The sequence below is a fragment of the Notolepis coatsorum genome (assembly GCF_963971535.1).
Source record: "Notolepis coatsorum genome assembly, chromosome: 17".
Taxonomy (NCBI): domain Eukaryota; kingdom Metazoa; phylum Chordata; class Actinopteri; order Aulopiformes; family Paralepididae; genus Notolepis; species Notolepis coatsorum.
In genome coordinates, this window is record NC_140181.1 from 106,264,440 (window position 1) to 106,283,857 (window position 19,418).

A 19,418-nucleotide genomic window follows, 5' to 3' on the forward strand; every position below is an offset into this window, starting at 1 on the left:
CCCTGCAGGTCCTATACAACAAGAGGTGCAAATCCAGAGCCTGCAGGATAATGAAAGACCCTCACCACCCCAACAACAGCCTGTTCATGCTGCTGCGGTCAGGCAAACGCCTGCGAACACCAGTAACGAAGACAGAGAGACTTCGGCTCAGCTTCTTCCCCCAGGCCATCAGAGCCTTGAACACTGAACTCTCCACGCACAAGCACACAATTGAGCACACACACAACACACACACTGTACACGCTCACACACTAGCAGCCACTTTAACATGAGCACACACACACTCATGCTGCACACGCTCACACTTATGGACACTTTACAGAAGGAAAGGTCACTTTAAGAATAGTATAGTATAATTTGAGATTGTATAATATAGCATTGTATAGCAGTGTACATAAAGACCCAGTGCCTCATCCGTAGCTAACAGTGTACTGCACTACCACAGGACCTAGCATGTCCTACCATGCTCTGTAAATAACTCATGTACAGATATCGATATGCCCTACTTTGTTTACTTGTTTATTGCACAATGTCGCTCTATTGGTTGGATTCTTATTATATATTATTACTATTGTATTATGCACATCGTTGCGGGCAAGACCCCCCGCATTTCACTGTATACCTGTATGCCGTGACAAATAAAACTCTTGTATCTTGTTGTATCTTGTACAGCAAGGAGTCTTACTGGGAGAAGCAGTTTCTCTCTGCCTGACAGCGAGGAGTCTTACTGGGAGAAGCAGTTTCTCTCTGCCTGACAGCGAGGAGTCTTACTGGGAGAAGCAGTTTCTCTCCACCTGACAGCGAGGAGTCTTACTGGGAGAAGCAGTTTCTCTCTACCTGACAGCGAGGAGTCTTACTGGGAGAAGCAGTTTCTCTCCACCTGACAGCGAGGAGTCTTACTGGGAGAAGCAGTTTCTCTCTGCCTGACAGCGAGGAGTCTTACTGGGAGAAGCAGTTTCTCTCTACCTGACAGCGAGGAGTCTTACTGGGAGAAGCAGTTTCTCTCCACCTGACAGCGAGGAGTCTTACTGGGAGAAGCAGTTTCTCTCTGCCTGACAGCGAGGAGTCTTACTGGGAGAAGCGCAACACAGAGGTTCATGCTGTTCCGGGGGGGTTCACATGCCTTCGAGCGACATTGTACTTTTGTACTTATTTTATGCCATTATTAAGTCTGCACGTTTACATTGCACTACTTTTATTGTCTTTTATACCTATTCTTATGTCTGCAATTTATGCATTTAATTTTTTTATTCTGTCAATCTGTGTGCTGATTTTATGCCTATGTTAATTTTATACTATATAGATAGTTATTCATATTTATTATTGTTATATTGTAGAAATGTGTGCATTGAAATGTCTGTAAAGTCTCTACAACATTGAAAATGAGGGTGAGCTCAATTGTCTTTTCGAGAATAAATAAAGGTTGATGCTGTTTCCCTCCCCCCCCGGTCCCCTCCCGGCTAAACCGCCGCCCCCCCGACCGACCAGTAGGAGTCTCTGTTGCAACAACCGGGGACAGGACTCGTTGGAATGTCTGACCGAGCCGGAGGCGCCGCTGGCAAGAGCCACTGCGGGGTTAGACGAGTGACCTCCACGCGACCCAGACGCCCCTTAGCTGGCTATCTGAAGTGAAGTGCATCCATACAACAGGGATTATTAACAGCTTAGTAGTTATGAGAAAAAGTATTGATTGGCATCTGTATCAGTGGATACTGGTTATTGGAAAAGAAAGGGTGGTATTGAGCCATTCCTATTGAGCAGATTACAATACGATTGATTACAATACCACTTTGTTATATCATCTAGTCTTAAAAGGCCATATCAGGGAGATATTTGATTTGTTTGGAATGAGAACCTGAAAATCAAGTCACTTTTGCCCTTTCCTTTTCTGGCATGTTTGCAAACCACAAGGGAGACATCGAAACATCAGCTTTAACATGGCTGCCACCTGCTTTCGTCCTAGCTCTATTGAGATATGTATGTGTAACGGTTGTCATATCGTCACCTTAAACTTCGATGCCCGAGGGAGTTTTAGAACCCGGGTCTGATGATGAATGATGAATTGAAAATGGGGGACCCTGATGTAAACAAGACGAAAGTCTTTCTCTGGTCTGCATCCCACTTAACAATTGTATGTATTGAGCTGTACTGTACTGTACCCATTCTGCAATCTGTTAATAAACTTTTCAATCAATCAATCAATCCCACACCACAGGAAACAGCACCGACCGCTATACCAAGACGTGAACTCACTGCTTTGTAACGTGTCTATGTGTCTTTTGAGGATGAGAGTGAGTTTAACCCAGAGCACCGCTACTCACCCCAGCCCTTCTTGACTGCGCTTCACGATAGGGGTGGGCGATATGGCCTAAATATGATATCACGATATTTTCTGACCTTTCGGCGATACACGATACGCATCACGATGTTTTTCTTTTTTTCCCCAAAATTCATTATGAGGCTTACCAAGACAGTATTTGAGTTTGCAAGCTAACATTAAAGACAAAATAAAATACCCATGCATTTAGCATTTTTATATTATATATTAGATTTAGATTATTGGATTATTAGATTATATATTGCATATATTTAGCAATGAGATATTATATGATTTAGATATGAAATATGATGAATTGAAAATGGGGGACCCTGATGTAAACAAGACGAAAGTCTTTCTCTGGTCTGCATCCTCCAGTCCGCTGTTGACTGTTGTTGTATTGAGCTGTACTGTATTATTTGTACCCATGTTGCAATCTTTTAATAACGTTCTCATTCATTCAGTCGGCAAACAGAATCATTTTGATTGACAGTCGCGTCTGCCAATTACGTCACATCGCTTGCACCCGCCCTGCTGTTCTTAGCACCAATCGGAAAGCGCGTATTTATTTTTTACTTCCGCCATTGGAGAGCTCAATGACAATAACAATGGCAGCTCGCCGCGGCCAACGTTTAGCTTTTAGCTCCGCAGAAGGACTAAACGACTGGAGGCATAATGATTTTACTTCAACGGATGTTATAATAAAAGCCTTTCCATACATCTGTCTGATTGAAAACGTTATTAACAGACCGCAGAATGGGCACAACTGAGTCAGCACGGGCTGAGATATGAACGAGCTTGCTATATCTAGGTCGACCTCGGTCGGCACTATGTAAATACGCTGATGTTATTGAAAGTGTAACTATATAGAGACCTCTGAACAGGTCCTGCATTATTATTATTATAACGTTAATGCCACAAAACGAATGCCTTTGTTATCATAAGTAGTCACTTTTGATGCAGTAGTGTGTGTGTGGGGCGGCGCTGTTCAAAAGTGTCAACGTGTGGACCAGATTGACGCGACACAAGCCTCTTGGGCAAAACATCACGATATCCACGATACGTTTAAAAAGTGTATCGTTAATGAACTGTACCCGATATTTATATAATATCGTCATATCGCCCAGCCCTACTTCACGATACCATCCGTTACACATACATCCAAAGCTCAATAGAGCTACTATCAGCCCAATATTCGACAAGGGTATCAATATTGGGGCGTGTGGTAATATCCGTAGGCTCCTGTAGATATATATCGCTATAGGACTCCTGTGTATAAACCTCTATCTCTCGTATCTCTTTATTCCATTGCATTGTTATTGTTCCTCTCCTTTTCCATCCTGTTCATATTTACCTCCACAGTCCTTCTCTCCCCAACATCCTGTTTAGCTGCTGACAACAAGGAATCATACAGTTCTCTTCTTATCTCAACTCGCATTTAATCTCTTATCCTCTTAGCAGCACACAGCCCTCTGCAGCAGTGTGTGTGTGTGTGTGTGTGTGTGTGTGTGTGTGTGTGTGTGTGTGTGTGTGTGTCTGTGTGTGTGTGTGTGTCTGTGTGTGTGTGTGTGTGTGTGTGTGTGTGTGTGTGTGTGTGTGTGTGTGTGTGTGTGTGTGTGTGTGTGTGTGTGTGTGTGTGTGTGCGTGTGTGTGTGTGTGTGTCTGTGTTCTGCACCAGCAAAACCTGGGAAACTGCAGTTCTTACACCACAGAATATTAAACAGAAGGAAAGGGGAAGAAGAGAGGAAGTGGTGGTAGAGAGAGAAAGAGAGAGGATATGAAGTGGGAGGGAGAGACAGAGAGATCGACAGAGGGATAGAGCAAGAGGGAGTAGAGAGAAAAGAGAGAGAGGGGGGGGGTGGAGAGGGAGGGAGATGTGGTGAAAGAGAGAGAGAGAGAGAGAGAGAGAGAGAGAGAGAGAGAGAGAGAGAGAGAGAGAGAGAGAGAGGGAGAGAGAGAGAGAGAGAGAGAGAGAGAGAGAGAGAGAGAGAGAGAGAGAGAGAGAGAGAGAGAGAGAGAGAGAGAGAGAGAGAGAGAGAGAGAGAGAGAGAGAAAGTGCCAGAGGAAGAGACCACAGAGCTCTCTGTCTGCTGGTAAACCCACCGACACAGGTCCTCCTGAACTGGTCGTACTGGTACCCCGTCTGGCAGTCACAGCGGTAGGATCCCGGCAGGTTGTGGCACAGCTGGCCCTCACCGCAGCGGTGCAGGTTGGTCTGGCACTCGTCCACATCTGGAGAGACACACGGGAGCAAACGGAGCAGCAGTTGAGATGAGACAGGGGGGGTCATGAGCAGTAAAACTCCTGTTTTTATACATTAACACATTGGGCGCCGTGCATTGTACCCATCATTGGTTCCAGTCTGCCACCGCTGTGAGCCTATGGAGATGTTTACCTTCTTTGCAGGGCTATAACTTTTTAAATATTATAGCTATATTGGCATTACTATGGCCCATTCAACATCGGGTATCTATCGTTCCGGATGTGGGAACGTTATATTTTTTCATTCATACATTGTTGTGTTAATACCTTCGAGAATATAAGTATGTGTTTAAGCTTTTCTGCTGTAATTCCAAAAACACGAGTTATAGGCCCTGAAGCATATGATAGATTATCGATTGGCGTTTCTATCCTATACACGCTATATTAAAAGATTCAAATGTATATGATCGGTATACATTATGCTTCATCATGCGTGAAGGAAAGGGGGGGGGGGGTCGTTTATAATTCCTTGATCGTCAGTAACGGCTTTATTTAGATCAGATGGATTGCAAACAAAGAAATGGACAATCAAGCTGAAAATAACGTTATATTCCTCTTACCGTTCGCCGATGAGACTGGAGGAAAAATATTCCAATTATTTGACATCGATCTGCTAGATCCATTTCCCGTTTGTATGACGCAATAAACGCCGAAATCATATAGATTATTGTGTTTCGAAAGCGATCCCAATGCACTCAAGTGTTTGTCTGGACCCACGTAACAAGATAGTACTGCCGGAGGGATTTCCTCGATGCACCAGCGCCACTTCCGGTTTGGCGTAGAGTGTAACTTGCCCCGATCATCCACCAGGCGGCGGTATTGAGGCGTTGCAATATCAGACAGGGTGCAGCTGCTGTTACGTTCTGGACACCGACTGAGGTCGGTGACAACCCACATTCCTGGCATTTGTCACTGGGCTTGTCACCTGTCCTTTCCCTGTCAATTAGTGCTGTCACTTAGGGGTGGTTCCTGATTGGCTGTCACGGGGGTGTGTGTGTGGAATGTTGGTATTTGGTGTCTATGTAACCTACCTGTCTTCTGCTTGTTCATTGTCAGGTCTTCACTAATTGCGTTCGGGGAAAACGCGGACGGTTCATCTCTGGACCTCCAATAAGCTCCTATTTACCTTATTTCCTGCCTGTGCTATTTAGCATTTATCTCTCTTAGAAATTACTCTTGTGTTCTTACTATTAAAGTCGAACCTGTTCAAGAGTAAACACTCTCCGTCTCTGTGATTGCCTTCACCCATTGGAACTCACCTACCTTCATTCTTGACAAGCTGCAGTCCCGCAGGGAGGTTGGATGAATTATGAATGCCATGGCGAAAAAATTAAATATTGATCCCAACAACGAATTATCACGTTGTTGGTGTTCAACGCATGGCGGGCAATAACTAATTATGACGTTGTTGGTGACCAATGTGTTAACAGATTGTTTTTAGTAATACTGTGCATGAGCATTACACTACTAGAGGTTCCAGTAATGGGCAGCTTGAATTGCCAGGTCCTAAAACCAACGATCTTTAAGGATATCTTTTATTTTTAGAGCATTAACTCTTTGGAATAACCTGCCTCAAAACCTCTGCTGCATTTACAGTAGATTCACTTTTTAAAATAATCTTAAATTGTATTTAACACTGATTTAGTTTTTTTTGTTATTTAGTTTTTTTATACATTTTTTTTTTTTGTGTTTGCATGTAATTTTAGCCATCTTAATTGTTAGTTTCATTATGCATTGTGTGTTGAGTACTGACTTTTAATAATTTTGTTTTGCAATAATAATTGTTTTTGTATGTTTTTTTTTGTGTGAACCCCCTATGGCACCAGCTAATGGGGATCCGTAATAAAATAAAATCAAAATCAAATAACAATTAACAGGAAGGCGGCTGTCACGAGCAATCACCGCCTGCTCCTCCTTATATCCCGTCGATAACATCACTTGAGTTTCAAGTTTCGTTTTTATTTTGTCACTCACATAAGGTACATGTACATTACAGTGAAATGCTTGGTTCTGTATGAGCCTCCTGAGATTGTGCTTCATACAGTAAAAAAGAGTAAAAAGAATAAAGACCATACACTATACAAAATATACAATATACGCGGCTGGGTGGCGCAGCGGACATTGCGCTCGTCACCAACGCAAGAGACACCGGTATCGAATCAGGCTGTCAGCGTTGCCTCCAGCTTGGGCTGGCCGTCATACTGACTCAATTGGCAGAGTCAGTGGGAGGGGAGTCGATGGGTGGTAATCTGGTCGTTGTAAAACAGCGACTCCTACAGGTCGGTCAGGGCGCCTGCACAGCAAGGACAGGAGATGGCGGGGGCAGTGTGAGCCTCCCACACGTTACACCTCGCCAATGAGAGTCCGCGCTGGCAGGTGAAAAGTGACTGGCTGCCTCCACATGTATCGGAGGGGACATGTGATGGGCTTCTACCCTCCCTACGACCGGCCAGTGGGGGGCACATGCGAGTAACGATCAGGACAGGGGAGAGAGAATTGGCACGAGAGGAAATTCGGATGGGAGAAAAATCACAGAAAAAGGAGGAGAAAAAGTTGGTCAAAAAGAAAATTAAATATACAATATACAAAACTAAAGTACAAAATGCGAAAAGACGAGGTAGTGCAAATATTTTAGTAATAAATAGATCAAATATGGTGTAGTGTTTAAAGTGTCTAAAGTGAATGTTAACACATTGGACGCCAAAAATGAGTTAAGTCGTTATTGGCCGCCATGCGTTGAGCGCCAAAGACGAGTTAACTCGTTTTTAGATCGTTTTTTCTATTATTCGATTTTAATATCAATATTACACTCACGAACCTATATGTTACCGCTGAAAGCCATACTGAGACCCCGAGAGTGGAATACCGGCCAAAACCTGCTAGGTGGCAGTAGGGGAGAACGGGGGACGTTGTCACACGGGTAGGTTGTCACATTCATTATATTTCACCACCAGAGGATCCTGTCTCCCATACTTTGGTATTTAAATGTCCAGAATTGGGGTCAGAGTTCACCTACATTGTCATATTTGGAGTGAAACAGCTGAATTTGAGGTGAGAGGACTTTTTGTGTTTTTCATGTCCATTTGTAAATATTCCGCTCCTCAGTATTTTTCTTCTAGGCTTTTACACAAATGGTTTATAATGAAACAATTATTACCCTTAAAAAGTGTGAAGGGATAGCTATAGTTTAGATTGTTGTTAGCTAGGTAACTAGTTGTTAGATGGCTGTTAGCCTTGATGCTATCAAGACATTCCAGTTGGGGTTGGTCGTCACATTTTCTTTGGGGTTGGTTGTCACATGTTGTGTAGGCTATTATTGTTAGGCCGATTTATTGTGTTCTTATTTTGTTATATAGGATGGCCTAAAGATGTGTTTCCTGTTTATGTTCATTAAGATGCATTAAGTTATGTATTTGTCAACTTGTCAATGCAATTAAACTTTCAAATTTTGTTCTGCCTTCTTGTCTATTCTCAGTCCTTGCCCCACAATGGTGGAATGAACTACCCACCCCAGTTAGGACAGCCGAAACCAGTCCAATCTTTCGCCGTCGACTAAAGACGCACTTCTTCAATCATTATCTGAAATCTAAATCTTGTCTTCTTTTTAAGAGTTTCCCATTAAAAGTTTTAAAACACATGGTGACAACCAACCCCATAGTGTGTGACAACCATCCCGATGATGGGGTTGGTTGTAACAATGTGTCAGAATGTCTTTGATAGGTGATAACTCTTTGTTACAATACGTTGGACAATTAGAAGGATACACATTTCAAGCCAACATCTTAAGCTTCAATTTAATGTAGGAATGACTATTGAAAGATGTTTTGATTATGAGCAATTCACACTAGAGTAAAAAGTGTGACAACGTCCCCCGTTCTCCCCTATCGCCTACCCTTTGAAAACCCTAGTCCACACTATGTGTCACATTTAATGTGGTCCGGGCACTGATTTTGGACCAGGCAAGTCTAACGCTTCACCCAAGCAACTTGAAACGTGTCTAGCACACTCAATCCATAAGTTGTGCCAAATTATGTCCGGGACCAGATGGACATCAATACTGGAAATCGCGATCAGACAATTGGAATATTCTTTTTGGAATAACCCCGATCAAAGGTAAGGACTATCTGACGTCAATTCCACCTTGATCCTACAATGATTTCATATCGATCCAGCCGATTAGCGTGTGTCAAAACTAATGCCGTTACTGGCGATCAGAGCATCAAAAAACATTTTATTTGGAAATAGTAGCGTGTCCAGGCGAGAAACGCCAACGACTTTAGCAAAATTCACATAGCGCCCTATAACTAAGGAATTTGCCCGGCTCACTCTGAAACTATACAATATTCACCACGGGATAACGCACGAACGTATACATGAAAAAATTTACTATTTTTTGCATGTTGGACGGGAGATAGTGACTGTCAAATGACCATAGTATTGTCTCGATAGCTATAATATAGAATATAGATAGAGCTCGGCAAACATCGTGACGCACAGTGAAAGTGACTGTCTTTTAGCGTGGCACCGTGAGAACGGGATGTGGATAATGGCTGGCGCTGAAAGTGTTACAGATGAGTGTTTGTGTGTGTGGATGTGTGTGCAATGAATGTAGATGGCTGGGTTAGTTTTGCATTGAGCATCCTGATGGCCTGGGGATGGAAGCTCCTTCTGAGTCTCTCTGTACCGGCCATGAGACTCCGGTAGCGCTTGCCTGACCGCAGCAGTTCAAAGAGGCAGTTGTTAACTGCACAGTGTGTGGCATCTGGCATGACAAGACATTTCTTAGATTATTTTTAACCACTTTGTTTCTGAAAGGGGCAGTGGTAGCCGAAGGTTAGAGAGGAGTGGGGCTTGTGACTGGCAGGTTGCCGGTTTGAATCCCAGGACAGGGTAAATCTGGGTGTGGAGGTGAGTGAATGAATAATGCTCTCCCATCATCCCTAAACAACTTTGTTGCCCTTGAGCAAGGCACTTAATCCCCAACAGCTCAGTGTAGCTAACAGAAGACTGTGTTTGTAAGGTACCAGCCACACACACACACACACACATGCACACACACACACACACACACACACGCACACTCACGCGCACACACACACACACACACACGCACACACACACACACACACACACACACACACACACACACACACACACACACACACACACACACACACACACACACACACACACCCCTCGACTACCATTGTAGTCGGACTATGGACTGTACACCCCACAGCAGTGGAACACTTCCCCCTCCCCCTCCCCTGCCCATCATTGAATTGTTTTACACAGTCAGAATTTGAGCTATTTAAACACCTACTTGAATTAAATGTTTTTAATATGTTATTGTGTGGTTTTCTTCCTGTTTGCACTATACTTCATTGTATAATAGAGAGAGAGAGAGAGAGAGAGAGAGAGAGAGAGAGAGAGAGAGAGAGAGAGAGAGAGAGAGAGAGAGAGAGAGAGAGAGAGAGAGAGAGAGAGAGAAAATGAGGGCGACCTCAATTGTATTTTCGAGAATAAATAACGGTTGATGATGATGATGATGATGATGATAATGACAAAAGTTAAATTTAATTGACTTGAATACCGAGCAGCTCCCAGGGGTGTCTGTCTGTGTGAGTGAGTACAGTAGCAGTATGTTGCTGAAAAAGACTGTTATGTACAGTACTCAACCAATCAGAAGGAAATAAATAAACAAACAAACAAACAAATAAATACATAAATAAACAAACAAATAATAAATAAATACATACATAAATAAACAAACAAACAAACAAATAAATAAACCAACAAATAAATACATAAATAAACAAATAAATAAATAAACAAACAAATACATAAACAAATAAATAAACAAATAAATAAACAAACAAATAAATACATAAATAAATAAACAAACAAATAAATAAATGAAATGTTAACTTTTTTTTTCATAATTTTTTCCATTTCATATAGTGATGATCTCCTACGGTGAGCCGTACAGGATGTTCCTGAATGTACACAGGGACCTCACCGGTGCACCGGGAGCCGTCAGCACTGGCGTGGTAACCACGGCTACACATGATGATCCTCCTCTGGCAGCTGTAGGAGCCCATGGTGTTGATGCAGTTGAACCCTGAGGAGCAGGGCGGGGCGGGGCCTCCACACTCATCTACATCTGAGAGAGGAGCAGAAGAAGAAGGAGAGGGAGGAGGAGAGGGAGAAGAGGGAGAAGAGGGAGAAAAAGAAGAAGAAGGAGAAGAAGGAGAAAAAGAAGAAGAAGGAGACGAAGAAGAGGGAGAAAAAGAAGAAGAAGGAGAAGAGGGAGAAGAAGAAGAAGAGGAAGAGGAAGAAGAAGAAGAAGAAGAAGAAGAAGAAGAAGAAGAAGAAGAAGAAGAAGAAGAAGAAGAAGAAGAAGAAGAAGAAGAAGAAGAAGAAGAAGAAGAAGAAGAAGAAGAAGAAGGAGAAGGAGAAGAGGAAGAAGAAGAGGAAGAAGAAGAAGAAGAAGAAGAAGAAGAAGAAGAAGAAGAAGAAGAAGAAGAAGAAGAAGAAGAAGAAGAAGAAGAAGAAGAAGAAGAAGAAGAAGAAGAAGAAGAAGAAGAAGAAGAGAAGAAGAAGAAGAAGAAGAAGAAGAAGAAGAAGAGGAAGAAGAAAGAAGAGGAAGAAGAAGAAGAAGAAGAAGAAGAAGAAGAAGAAGAAGAAGAAGAAGAAGAAGAAGAAGAAGAAGAAGAAGAAGAAGAAGAAGAAGAAGAAGAAGAAGAAGAAGAAGAAAGCAGAAGAAAGATAGCCACAGGGAGGAGAAGTTGCCCCGAAAGGCAGAGGAAGAAAGAGCAGCAGAGGGAAGAGCAGGACACAGACCTTTAAGTCACGCTGGAATCAAAGCAACACACACACACACACACACACACACACACACACACACACACACACACACACACACACACACACACACACACACACACACACACACACACACACACACACACACAACACACACGCACACGCACACCTATAGCATTCCCCTGGGTGATTGTGTGATCTGTGTGTGATTTTCTCTATATTCATTTCTCAGAGCAGGTCTCTCTTTACAGTGGCAGGCAGGCAGGCAGCAGGCAGCAGGCAGCGGTTGTCTCGACATGCCTCAGTTCCTGCCCCCGGGGGCTAATTCCACAACATGGGTTTGTACTGGAGGAGGAGGAGAGAGGCTTTCATCCGCCCCGCTGCGGCCCTGCACAGCCACCCTCTGATCCCCCGTCCCCCCCGTCCCCCCCCGTCCCCCCGTCTGTGTGGCATTTAACCCCCTCCGTCACCGGAGCCCGTCGCCCATTCCCCCCGCGCTGCTTTTTAACCCCGGGGGGGGGGGGGGGGGGGGGGCCAGGGCCCGCGACTCGCTCGAACCTTTGATTTTTCACATCTCTCAGTTCCTCCACGCGCGTGAGAACGGGAGGCTCCGATCTGGAACAAAGACGTCTTCAGAGGAAAGATAATGACTACCGTTTAGTGCAAGCGGGAGTTAAGTCGGAGTCTATGTTTCTATCCACTTTCCCACCTTGTTTGTTTAAGCTCGTTGGGCTATACATCGTGACGGCGGTTGAAACCGTGTAATAATAACAACGCTTCGCTTTCCGAGTAGTTTCCCTTTTCATGCGGTTGGATCGGGGGGGAGACCGCCTGGCTGTAGCCGCTCACGTGGTTCTGGTGAGTTCTCTTACCGGTGCAGCTGCCGTGTGAGTTCTGGGTGAAGCCGCCGGAGCAGCGGGGTCGGAGGTCGCACCGGAACGAGCCCTCTGTGTTCACACAGTCGAAGCCATGGCCACAGCTGTGGGTGCCCTGGGCACACTCGTTGATATCTGTGGAGAGTGGAGCAGGCATGTACAAGTAAGGGATAATGTATGGCTACGAGGTCATTGTCGCAAAATAATTGACCGACACGGAGTTTAGAATACCGAGGCGCCTCGCCGAGGTGTTCTAAACGTTATTATCCCGCTTATTACATGGCTAACTTACTAACAATATACCTAATTCATTTTACACCATCGACAAGACGAGATCAAATGCAGACGCAGTTGTCGTGTGGCTCCGCTGTCATTATTATTTTATCGCCGGCAGCCGGCAGGTGTGTCTGATTGCACTGATGCAGTGTGTGTCAGTGGGCTTGATTGCTCCAGCTGCGAACAGCGGTCATTATTGCTCGGCAGAGGTCCGTTATCGAGTAATAACGGACCTCTGACGAGCGCTATTGACCAATCACAATAAAGCATTTCGGCGAATGTTAAAACGCCATGTAATAATGCTGTATATATACTGTATATATATATTTATTCTTACTGTATATATCTATCCACATCTGTCTGTACATACCTGCACATAATCTGTAGATATGATATCTATATACTTACTCTTACTAGTTACGCTGCTGGCCAGTATGACTTACTACCATAGTGTCTTTATACCTATCACTACATATTAATATTACAAATCGGTACATAAATCTCATTAGTACTATCAGTACTCAGTAGTACTCATTTATATATTTTATACCTAGTTAAATCACCTCTACATTGTATATTGCACTTTACTGTTAGATTTGAACTTCTTTTCTGTTGTAATGTACTTGTGCTGTATAATGACAATACATTTGAATGTAATATAATATAATCGAATGTAATCTAAATGGAGTAAGTGGTATGATAATATGGAAGTCTTGTAACATACCTGGTGCATTTTCAAATATAATATTGTATATTATGTAGTGTATATTCACAGGCAGGTGTCCTTGAGTTGAGAATAAGCTGACATAACCTTGCCGGGCCGCCTGAATGCCTTCTACAACAGAACTGCATTTCCACGTCTCTGATTGGCCAGGTCATTTCTGGTCATGTGACATGTGCGCCAATCGTGGGACGGCAAGTTTTTGGACGGTTAAGCTTAGGCGCTCTTTCGAAGTTGGTTAAGGTTAGAGTTTGTCTTAGAGCAGGGCGATAGAACGCCTGCCCTGATTCCAAACTCTAACCATAACCAACTTCGAAAGAGTCGCCTAAGCTTAACCAGTGATAAACTAGGCGTTAGGTAGTTTGCAGGCTGTTAGACCCGGAAATAGGCGCAGAACTGGCCGTCCCACGATTGGCGCACATGTCACATGACCAGAAACGTGCGTGGCCAATCAGAGCGCAAAAAAAGGAAACGCGGAAGGACAAGCCACTTGCTTAAAGCATAGACGCGTCCAGTACCCATCTCACTTGCTTAAGTCATAATTATGTGCAATACCTGGTTTAACCTGTTTGTGGCACTGTGGAAGAAGAGCACAGTCTTCTAAACGACATCTATCATAACACTGGCTCCTCTGCGTGTATACCAAACCAAGCCGCATTTCTCGGAGACGCTCTCTGATTGGCACTGACTGACGCTCTCTGATTGGCCACTGATGCGTTTGCCCAATCCGTGACGAGCTGTGTCTTTGCCCATTTCCACGTCAAACAGCCTGCAAACTACCTGGCGTTCTATCGCCATGCTCTAAGACAAACTCTAACCTTAACCAACTTCGAAGAGTGCCTAAGCTTAACCAGTGTAGAAACAGGCGTCGGCCAATCAGAGAGCGTCTCCGAGAAATGCGGCTTGGTTTGGTATTCACGCCACTGGCTCCTCTCAGTGTTTCCCCTACCATTGCCTTGGCGGGGCGGCCCGCCCCCCTGAAAAAATTATAATAAAAAAATAAATAAAAAGATTAAGTTTGCTTTGATCACAGTAATGTTGGCAACCTAGCTAAATTGTATAAAAACGAACTGGATAGTTGATATAAGTTGATATATGAACTGGATAGTATTGATGTTGATATTTAAACTTAAAAAAAATGTATACAGAGAGAAGCTTCAGCAAGTACAAAACGCTGCTGACTGACAAAAGAGAATCCCTCACTGAGGAAAACACAAAGGCCTATCCATCATGTATCACACTGGTGATGTCAGCCAGAGATGGGGAGAAGCATGAACCTTTAAAGGACATCTCTTTGAAATAAATTACATTTTACAGTTTTTTTTTAATTTCTTTTTAACAAATTATTATTTTGTATTATTTAACTATGAACTGCATTGAACTGAACTTAATTGAAAAAAAAGAAACCTCATAACCTAACTGGCACAGAACATTGAACTACACTGGCACTGTTTGCAGATGTACCTACTGTTATTAAAGTTAGTTAAAAACATAATTTTGTATTGTTTTTTTTTTGGTTAAATCCAAAGGAAAAAATACAAAATCAGAGAAATCCGAAAACGGGAAAATTAATATCCAAAAACAGGAAAAGATAAAAACGGATTTCATAGGGCCCTAGTTAAGGTGAGTTAATAAATTCACTCTGAAAATCTGCTCCGCTCTGATAAACTGACTCTTTGGTCAGAGTGTCCAGTGTGCACTCTGAGCCCTCAGAATATCCGAACAACTTGAGTGCGCTCGCTCTGACACTGGTTGTAAATATTTATGAGTGTTGTATGTGCCTCCCTGTATTGTAAATAGTTCATATGTGTGTTGTCACTACTGTATGTATAATTGTAAATACATTTATTTATGTGTTGTAATAATAAACCTAATTTATGTGCAATCGTTTCATTTCAGCTCAGTGTAGAGAAATGCACCGATACTAACAACCGCCTTACTGTGCGCCTTACGGATAAAAATCTAATCTACGTATTCCAATCTGGCTTCAGAACATTCCACTCCACTGACACATGCCTTTTCTATTTGAACGACCACATCAAGCAAGAGGTGGACGCGGGCAAATACTGCGGCATGGTCATGCTAGACCTACAAAAGGCCTTCGACACTGTCAATCACACCATTCTGATTGACAAGCTAAAAGCAATTGGTTTTGATAGTTTATCAGTGAGCTGGATACAATCCTACCTGGAGGGGAGAGAACAGATGGTGGAGGTAAACGGTACCCTATCCCCCCCCCCTCACAGTGAACTGTGGTGTTCCTCAAGGAAGCATACTAGGACCACTACTGTTCCTAATTTATGCAAATGACATGTCGTCAGCTTGTGACTGCAACTTGTTCCTGTTTGCGGACGACTCAGCCCTGCTGGTCTCTGACAAGAACAAGTTACAGGTTGAAAAAACCCTCAGCTCGGAACTAGGCAAAATCTGCATATGGCTCGCTGATAACAAACTATCATTACACATGGGCAAAACAGAGTCCATTCTCTTCGGTTCAAATAACAAACTCAGCAAAACAGACGGCTTCTCAGTTACAGTGGGTGACAATATTGTCACAAGGAAAGATGAAATTACCTACCTGGGTTCCATCCTAGAGGCTAATCTTTCCTGTGACAAAATGGCATCCAATGTAATAAAAAAAAAGTCAATCAACGAACTCGATTCTTGTACCGGATCTCCTCCCTGGTAAACAAGAATACCCTGAAGACTCTGGCAGGAGCACTCATTCAAGGGTACTACGACTATGCTTGCACCTCATGGTACCAAAGCACCTCAAAGGCACTAAAAACCAAATTACAAACATCTCAAAACAAACTAGTCAGACTACTGCTTGACCTGACTCCTAGAACCCACCTCACCCCTGCACACTTTGCCAACCTAGGATGGCTTAGAGTAGACGACAGAGTACAGCAACTTGCAATGGGCCTGGTCTACAAGATACACTACACGACCAAGGTACCCATGTACATGTCAAAATACTTCCCAAAGGTCAGTGAATACCACGATCACAACACCAGAGGGAGCTGCTAAACGAACAACTGCTTTGCACTATATAGTACTGTACATTAGTACACTGCATAGTATTGTATATTATATGGTAACTCAGAACATTGTACATATGTCTATACCGAACACTGTGACCTCATTTTCTTCTTCTAAATGACATGCTATACTATGTTATTTGATACTATCTTGTCTAGCACAGTCTCTGGAGCGTAACAGTAAGAAGCATTTTGTATGAAAGTATTCTGTACTTCTGTATGACAACTATTAAAGAAACTTGAACTTGAAACTTGAAACTTGAGCTCCACAAATCATGTAAAACCCAGATTCGGCTCAAACAAGGGACTAAACACGTTTCGCAATTATGCCACAACAATGTGGAACGCCCTACCCAAAGCTGTAAAGGAATGTAAATCACTACCCACCTTCAAAAACACTCTCAAAGAACACCTACGGGAGACTGCAATTCAAAACTGGCCCCTACAAATGTCCTAACCCAGTTGTACAATAAAGACCAAGCATGGCTTTGTCAGTATTCCAATGTACAGCCCCACCCAACCCCACCCCACCTACCCAACCTCCTCCAATGTACAGTTTCCATGTCAAATGTATGTCAGTATTCCAATGTACAGTGTCCCCCCCCCCTACCCAACCCCCCCCCCCACCTCCAATGTACAGCCCCACCCCACCTACCCAACCTCCCCCAATGCACCGTTTCTATGTCAAATGTATATACTCTTCTTCTGGATTTTTTTAGTATCACAAACAGTACTGTATTTGAAAATCTGGTATGTCATAAATGTATAGATGTAGCAGTACTGTCTATCTGTATGTCATGTGTGTCATATGATGAATTGAAAATGGGGGACCCTGATGGAAACAAGACGAAAGTCTTTCTCAGGTCTGCATCCTCTTAACAATTGTATGTATTGAGCTGTACTGTACTGTACCCATTCTGCAATCTGTTAATAAACTTTTCAATCAATCAATCATATGACGACACTGTTGACACCACGTATCCGTGACACACACGCCCCGCGACAACACTAGTAGTTTTGGGGGGCCTACCACCCCCCCTGAAAAAAATCCTAGGGGAAACACTGCCTCTATTACTCTAATGCTTAATCAACAGTAAATTATTAGTATTCAGACTTCAAGGCTACCCTTAGGAATCCTTCCTCCACTAATGTAATACCTAGTTTAACCACTTGGTGGCACTGTGGATAAAGAGCAAATTACACAACTCTTCTAAACTACATTTATCATAACACTGCCCCCTCTAATACGTATACTCTAATGCTTAATCAACAGTAAAGCATTAGTATTCCGACTTCAAGGTTATCCTCAGGAATCCTTCATCCACCAATCACTCTCCTCATAACAGAATGGCCAACAGCTTATTATTTCAACTAGATGAATATCTCAAATGAGTCAAGTTGTCAGAAGGCAGTGAAATAGGAATTAGTCTTCCTGTTCGTGTGTGCGTGTGTGTGTGTGTGTGTGTGTGTGTGTGTGTGTGTGTGTGTGTGTGTGTGTGTGTGTGTGTGCGTGCTTGTGCATGTGTGTGTGCACGCTTGTGCATGTGTGTGTGTGTGTGTGTGTGTGCGCGCGCGCGCTTGTGTGTGTGTGGAATGGAGTGTTAAATTGCCCCAGAGCCCTCCTCCACCTGTTAGCAAGGGGGATCTCCCACCTGTCAATCATCTCACCTGCATCTGTTGCCGTATCACGACCCAGCACTGCAGGGAAATCATAATCTGTCAATCCGTGTGTGTGTGTGTGTGTGTGTGTGTGTGGTGTGTGTGTGTGTGTGTGTGTGTGTGTGTGTGTGTGTGTGTGTGTCTGATATGTTTATACTTCCTCTGCCATAACCCCAGCATGGCGACCTGAAGCCTCTGGGAGGACAGGGTGGGGCTCTGACCTCTAACCTCTAACCTATGACCTCTGGGTGTAGCAGGACAGGGTGGGGCTTTGACCTCTGACCTCTGCAGCAGGACAGGGTGGGGCTTTGACCTCTGACCTCTGCAGCAGGACAGGGTGGGGCTTTGACCTCTAACCTCTGACCTCTGGCCAGAGAGTTCACTCACAGCACCAGGGGAAGGTCCAGCCTCGTAGCAAAGGAGAGAGGTCATTTTGGTGCTCCCTGTTTAAGATGTGGCAGGGGATTTGTTTTAATGGCGTGGTTTCAGAGAGAGAGAGAGAGAGAGAGAGAGAGGAGAGAGGGAGAGAGAGCGAGAGAGAGAGCGAGAGAGAGTGAGAGAGAGAGAGAGAGAGAGAGCGAGAGAGAGTGAGAGAGAGAGAGAGAGAGAGAGAGAGAGAGAGAGAGAGAGAGAGAGAGAGAATTGTACTTGTGCTGTATAATAACAATACATTTGAATCTAATCTCATTTTGAGATCAGTCGCACATCGCCCCCGCGCCCCCTGTAGGGTGGATCAGCCTGGTGCAGGGCAATGCCGGACCTCTGCTTTTTTGCACACGCCTCATTCGCCTTATAAGGAGCTGGCGGGGCGTGTCTGTATGCAAATGCAATGAACGAGACTATAGAGATGAACGAAATATAGTCCACTCTTCAACTGAGCGTCACCTGTGACGTTTTGGGGTTTTGCTCTCACCTGGGAGCAAAAGCCCTGGCGTTGCCCCGTGGTAATTACCTGTCTCTCTGACCCGATGACCCTCATTGGTACCTGGTGTGTATAGTGTACTCTGTTTATCCTGCTCCTGTCGTTATTCGTGTTCGTCGGTGGTTCCTGTGCTTTTGCTGTCGTTGCTGTTTTTTCCTGGTCTCCTCGTGTTTAAAGTCCAGTGTTTTGTTTTTGTGCCTCGTTCTTCTTCCAGCATTTGCTGAGGTTTTAGTTTGTATTTTTGGAAAGTACCTTTGTTTGCTTGCATTTAGATGATGTGTAAGTAAAGCTCTATTTTTTTATCCACACTCCGTCTCGTCCTGCCTGCTTCCTCCTCTGCCAGTCTTGCGTTTGGGTTCTACCTCCTACAACACCACTATGCTGTCACCTCATCCCTCAAGATATTAATATATATATATTAATATATATATATCTGAAATGAATATCTCTATATATATGATCAGTTGAAACAAGTTCTTGCAACAAGTCCAGTTGGATTGGAACAAGTACAATGTTCTAA

General features: G+C 43.7%; 1 protein-coding gene across 1 annotated transcript in view; it reads right to left on the bottom strand.

Moving 5' to 3' along the window:
- Positions 1–19,418, bottom strand: part of LOC311244211 (fibulin-2-like) — a 92,428-nt gene that overhangs the window by 11,003 nt on the left and 62,007 nt on the right. The window contains 3 exon segments of the mRNA XM_084333617.1: positions 4,421–4,549; positions 10,599–10,742; positions 12,277–12,414. Coding sequence (XP_084189743.1) covers positions 4,421–4,549; positions 10,599–10,742; positions 12,277–12,414 — 411 coding nt within the window.